Below are 6,780 nucleotides of genomic sequence, written 5' to 3'. Positions count from 1 at the left end.
TTCATAGTAGGGTTCATGATCCTATGGAATCTAATGCCGCTGCTGATCTGACAGGAGGCGGAGCTCAGGCGGTAATGCAAGCGATGGGGAGCAGCTGTAAACAGATGAAGTTTCGCTCGCTTGCCCGCCACTCACCTCCCGCTCTGCAGCCCAGTTCCTAACCAGTACCAATCCGTGGCCTGGAGGTTGGGGACCCCTGCTCTAAAGAACCCCCTGAGGTTCCAAGGAGCAGACCTTGAAAACCAGTGCCCCACACCAAACTGCCCCACATCAAACTTCTTGTAACACTCAGAGACAGCTGCCAGTTGGGAAGCAAGAAGAATGTTGGGGTCACTTGTTACCCACAGTTCCCCATCCCCTCTCTTCCCAGTCCCTGGGGCCCATCACAGTGGAGGTCCTGTGTGTTCTTACTTGGAGGGGCCAGGTGAACCACATATCCATCGCCAACATAGATGGCCCAGTGTCTGTAGAAAGGGCGAAAAATCTCGATCAGGTCTCCAGGCTTAGGCTCCGGCTGTAAAACCAAGAACAGGGCTGTTAGAGGCAGCGTGAGATCATGGAACCCTGCAGGGCTCAGTGAGGAAGGTGCAGCTATCAGCTCAGCTGAACGTATGTCCTGAGCCCTGCTCTGCCAGGTCCAATGCCAGTCCAACTTCACAAGCTTGTGACCCAGACCTGCAGGCATCATGGGCCTGCCCTTCTGTCAATACAAATTGCCAAGTGCAAACCTAAAAGATTTCTTCATGAGCTGGAGTCTCTGCCTTATTATTTCTAGGAATATTATTTATTGAACTCTTACTCTAAGCCAAGCACTCCACTCCGTGTTTTACAAGATGGCTCAATAATCCACACAACCATCCAATGATGAACCCCATTTTATGGATGAGGAAAATCAAGGCCTAGAAATGCAAAAGAATTTGTGCAAAGATACACAGCTCATGAGTGACTTGGCCAGGACTGAACGCCCAGCTGGCTGATTCCCAGCCCAGTTTTACTGTTCAGGAAACACTACCAGTTATATGACTAGAGCTGCCCACCTGGGGTCCGTGCCAGAGGCTGAGGGATCTGGAGGGCATCCCACAAACACTCCCCAACACCTGGCCTGGGCCTAATGGAGAATTGGTGTCAGTCTCCGGCAGTAATGTCCCCTGGCTGCTCAGCCTGATGCTAAGGTGTGTGCGTGCACATTAAACGAGTATGTGTGTGAGGGTAGCTGCGTGAGTGTGAGACTACGTGTGAGTGTGAGTGTGCATATGTGAGAAGAGGAAGGTAGGGAGGGTGCGGTAAACGCTCTCACCCTGTGAGGGGAGCATGGAGCAGAGTCTGAGAAAACTTCAGAGAGGTTCAAGATCGCATCCATTCAACATTATCCACGTCCCAGCATCAGACCCTGCACTAAGTGCTGGGGAAGGGGGAGTTCCGATTCTCACCAGAATCGGGGTAACGACCTTCTCTGGTCCAGGCCAACCTTTAAAATCCTCTAATGAGCCAGGCATGGTGGCTCACGCCTGTAATCCCAACATTTTGGGAGGCTGAGGAGGGCGGATCATGAGGTCAGGAGATCGAGACCATCCTGGCTAACACGGTGAAACTTCGTCTCTACTAAAAATACAAAAACAATTAGCCGGGGGTGGTGGCGGGCGACTGTAGTCCCAGCTACTCGGAAGGCTGAGACAGGAGAATGTCGTGAACCCGGGAGGCAGAGCTTGCCGTGAGCCAAGATAGTGCCACTGCACTCCAGCCTGGGTGACAGAGCGAGACTCTGTCTCAAAATAAAAAATAAAAGGTAAAACCCTTTAATAAGCAAAGAAATCAACCTTTTAGAACACCTAGAAACAGAGCCCATCAGAGGCTGGTTCTGGCCCCTCATCCTTTGCTGGAGTCTTCAGCCACAGTCAGGGCTAAACTGCCCTCAGCACAGTGAAGATATGGGGTAGGGGCTCTGGCTTGCTTGCACATAGGGGTAGATCCATAGGGCTCTGCCCATATCTCACCACCAAGCTCGGTGGGCCTACCAGAGACATTCCATCAAGGATGAAGGATGGGGAGGACGCATCGTTGGATGACCTCCCCTGGGCACAGATGTTGAGCAGTGGGTAATAGCCAATCACAACTCCACAATGCCTATGAAGGAGGGTCAAGGGCCAGTTTGCTTATTATTTCACAGAAACATTAAAACTACAAACGGGTAGCATGTGTGGCAGGGAATTTTACAGATAAATCATGTTCTTTTGTTGCAGTAAATATAATTTCTTTTCCAAAATAGAAGGCACCCAGTTCTTACTGAGAACCTATTTCAGAACAATGGACAATGGTCACGATTTATGAATCCCATTGTTTTCCAGGGGGAAAAAAAGTGTATTAATTGTTTGGTCAGAGTTTGGGGATTCAAGAATCCCCGAAAAGAAATTTAAACAGAAATTTCCTCAAACAGAAAAGGACATGAAGACTGGGTGGGTTCCCATCCTCGAGGGAGCCTGCAGGTTGGAAAAGGAGATGGTGTGGACATCAGTAAGACCATGTTGAGTAATGAGCAGCCGGTGGTGCGCAGCACCAAAGAGCTCACCTGCTCCATATAAGTACTAATGAGAGGAGCCCTCACATAGAACATGTTGCCTTTTTTTTTTTCCTTTTTGAGACAGGATCTCACTCTGTTGCTCAGGCTGGGGTGCAGTGGCTTGATCATGGCTCACTGCAGCCTCAACTTCCCCAGGCTCAGGTCATCTTCCCACCTCAGCCTCCCAAATAGTTGGGAGCACAGGTGCACACCACCACGCCTGGCTAATTTTTACATATTTTTAGTAGAGATAGGGTTTTGCCTTGTTGCCCAGGCTGGTCTCAAACTCCTGGGCTCAAGGGATCCTCCCACCTCGGCCTCCCAAAGTGCTGGGATTATAGGCATGTGCCATCACACCTGGCCTCATGCTGCACATTTTAAAATAGAAGTTATTACAATGACAAAAAATGATTTAAAATATTATAATGGTTCAGGCAAAAAAAAGTATTCCGTTATCCACAAAGGAAGAGCAAAAAAGTCATACCCAAAAAGCTACATGCTGTGTGATTCCATCTATATGTCATTCCAGAACAGGCATAACTATTGTACAGAAAAGTGATCCATGATTGTCACAGGGGTTGAGGAGAGGGACTGACTAGTAAGAGGCATGAGGGAATTTCAGGGGTAAAATTTCTATACTCTTCTACATTTTTGTTTTTGTTTGTTTGTTTGCTTGTTTGTTTTTTGTTTTGTTTGAGACAGTCTCCCTCTGTCACCCAGGCTGGAGTGCAGTGGCACAATCTCGGCTTACTGCAATCTCCGCCTCCCGGGTTCAAGCGATTCTCCTGCCTCAGCCTTCCAAGTAGCTGGGACTACAGGCATGCACCACCATGCCTGGCTAATTTTTTGTATTTTTAGTACAGATGGGGTTTTACCATGTTGGCCAGGCTGGTCTTGAACTCCCAGCCTCAGGTGATCCACCCACCTCAACCTCCCAAAGTTCTGGGATTATAGGCATGAGCCACCATGCCCAGCCTACTCTTCTACATCCTGATTGTGGCAACCATTCTGCAATTACAAGTGTTCATTAAGACACAGAAGTAAACACTGAAAGGGTAAATTATACCAATTTTTTTAAGAAAGTAAATGTTAAAAATAAATTAAAATTTTAAAAAAAAATTTTTTTTTTTTTTTTTTTTTGAGACAGAGTCTGGCTCTTTTGCCCAGGCTGGAGTGCAGTGGTGTGATCTTGGCTCACTGCAAGCTCCGCCTTTCGGGTTCACGCCATTCCTCTGCCTCAGCCCCCGGAGTAGCTGGGACTACAGGCACCCGCCACCATGCCCGGCTAATTTTGTTTTTGTATTTTTAGTAGAGACGGGGTTTCACCATGTTAGCCAGGATGGTCTCGAACTCCTGACCTCATGATCTGCCCGCCTCGGCCTCCCAAAGTGCTGGGATTACAGACGTGAACCAACGCACCTGGCCAAAGTAAAACAAAAAATATTAAATAATTTTTAAATATGTATTTACAGTTTGGAAGGAAAAAAGCTGTAATTTTTTTTTTTTTTTTTTGACACTCAGCCAAGTTACCTATTCTTTGTAAGGGCAAGAGAGACATATTCCCACATTCAACACATAATTATGCTCAAGCTCAACACATAATTTCACTCAAGACAACTTCTTTTTGAGAATAAGTAAAAGACAGTGGGCCCACCTATGGAGCCCTACACACTAGTTAATGTTCACTTGGCAACTTGCATATCTTTAAAAGACATGGCTCAGTGGGAAAATGGGGATGAGCTCGTAACACAATGCCACTTACATAAATTAAAGATACACAGCCAGGCACAATGGCTTCCACCTGTAATCCCAGCACTTTGGGAGGCCAAGGCAGGTGGATCACCTGAGGTCAGGAGTTCAAGATCAGCCTGGCCAACATGATGAAGCCCCGCCTCCACCAAAAATATAAAAATTAGCCAGACGTGGTGGCGTGCACCAGTAATCCCAGCTACTCGAGAGGCTGAGGCTGGAGAATCTCTTGAACCCAGGAGGTGGGGGTTGCAGCGAGCAGAGATCGTACCATTACACTCCAACCTGGGCAACAGAGTGAAACTCTGTCTCAAACAAAAGGGGACCAGGCGCAGTGGCTCATGCCTGTAATTCCAGCCCTTTGGGAGGCCGAGGCAGGCAGATCACTTGAAGTCAGAAGTTTGAGACCAGCCTGGCCAATATGGTGAAACCCACTCCCCTCATCTCTACTAAAAATACAAAAATTAGCCAGGCATGGTGGTACACACCTGTAATCCCAGCTACATGGGAGGCTGAGGCAGGAGAATCACTTGAACCCAGGGGGCAGAGGTTGCAGTGAGCCGAGATCGTGCCATTGCCCTCCAGCCTGGGTGACAGAGACTCTGTCTCAAAAAAAAAAAAAAAAGAATGATGATTAAAGGGAACAAATAAATAAACAAACACACAGGAGAGGGAGGTCTTGTAGGGACCAGCAAGGACAGGGTGCTATGAACTGAGGATATGAATAATTCACCTCTATGGCTAAGATCCACCTAGAAAAGCAAGTACTTATCATTATACACATCACCCATCTCAGTTGAATCAAAACTAAGAATCCAAAAACTCATGTTCTAAATTTAGAAGTATGAAAACTGCAGTTCATGGGCCAAATTTGGACCTCTGCCTGTTTTCATATGGCCCGCCTACAAGCTAAGAATGGTTTGTACATTTTTTTTTTAATGCTTGGGGGAAAATTCAAAGGAGGAATAGTATTTAGTAACACATGAAAATTATACGAAGATCTAAAATGTTTACTATCATGGCCAGGCGCAGTGGCTCATGCCTGTAATCCCAGCACTTTGGGAGGCCAAGGCAGGCAGATCACTTGAGGTCAGGAGTTTAAGATCAGCCTGGCCAAGTTGGTGAAACCCTATTAAAAATATAAAAATTAGCCACGAGTGGTGGTGGGTACCTGTAGTCCCAGCTACTCAGGAGGCTGAGGCAGGGAGAATCGCTTGAACCTGGAGGCGGAAGGTTGCAGTGAGCTGAGATCGCGCCATTGCACTCCAGCCTGGGCAACAGAGCAAGACTCTATCTCAAAAAATAAATAAAATAAAATAATACAATGTTTACTATCTGCCCCTTTACAGGAAAAGTTTGCCAACCCCTATTGTAAAAGAACCTACAGTGATTCCAGGAATGCCACTGCACTGCGTCGTCAGGTAGTTCTCTGCTCCAGAATCAAGCTCAGGGCCAGCAGAGTGCCTGGGCAGAGAACTGCCTCTGCCACGGCAAAGTTCAGGGGAACCCCAGCCCATACAGTGGCCAAGGCTCTCCCATACGGCTCACGAAGCAACTGGCAGAGCTGAGACTCTGCACCCACGGGATTTCAGAACAAAAAGCCTTTATCTCTGCACAAAAGCAGTGTCACCAAGAGCTGCATAGCAACTATTTTCCTTAGCAAGCAAACTGAGGAGCAATCTCTGGTCTCTGAAATTCCTATTGAAAAAAACAACCTGAATGCCGGGCTTAATACCCAGGTAATGGGGTTGATCTGTGCAGCAAACCACCACGGCACAGTTTTACCTTTGTAACAAACCTGTACATCCTGCACATGTGTGCTGGAACTTAAAATAAAAGTTGAAGGAAAAAAAAGAAAAGAAAAAAAACAACCCTAACAAGCATCAATAAGGACTAGTTAAGTAAATTATCCTACATCCACACACACACACACAGACATTAGAGAGAGCACCGTGAATTTACATGAGCAGGCATGGAAATATTAATTGAGAAAAGCAGGTTGAAAGACATTATTATTCCACTGTAGCTTAAAATATATTTTTAGGCCAGGCGCAGTGGTTCACGCCTGTAATCCCAGCACTTTGAGGGGCTGAGGTGGGTGGATCACTTGGGGTTAAGAGTTTGAGACCAGCCTGGCCAACATGGCAAAACCCTGTCTCTACTGAAAATACAAAAATTAGCCGGGCATAGTGGCACATGCCCGTAGTCCCAGCTACTTGAGAAGCTGAGGCAAGAGAATTACTTGATCCTGGGAGGTGAAGATTGCAGTGAGTTGAGATCATGCCACTGCACTTAGTCTGCCTCAATAAAATATATATATATACTTTTTTATACATGTATGTATAAAATGTATTATACACTACATATGAGCTAAGGAAAACAACCAAGCTGTCGTATATTACATACACAACAGTGGGGGGTGGGATTCGTATATTACATACACAACAGTGGGGGGTGGGATTCGTATATTACAT

The 6,780-nt window shown here is 46.6% G+C and overlaps 1 protein-coding gene across 2 annotated transcripts in view; it reads right to left on the bottom strand.

Annotated features, from left to right (window-relative positions):
* Nucleotides 1-6,780, bottom strand: part of PLA2G16 (phospholipase A2, group XVI) — a 35,173-nt gene that overhangs the window by 17,333 nt on the left and 11,060 nt on the right. For both annotated transcript variants that reach the window (XM_011942634.1, XM_011942635.1), the window contains one exon: nt 412-514. In XM_011942634.1, the coding sequence (XP_011798024.1) occupies nt 412-514 (103 nt within the window). The remainder of the gene's footprint in view (nt 1-411; nt 515-6,780) is intronic.

This window comes from Colobus angolensis, unplaced genomic scaffold, assembly GCF_000951035.1.
Source record: "Colobus angolensis palliatus isolate OR3802 unplaced genomic scaffold, Cang.pa_1.0 Scaffold21, whole genome shotgun sequence".
Taxonomy (NCBI): Eukaryota; Metazoa; Chordata; class Mammalia; order Primates; family Cercopithecidae; genus Colobus; species Colobus angolensis.
This window is presented reverse-complemented; position numbering and strand designations above follow the sequence as displayed.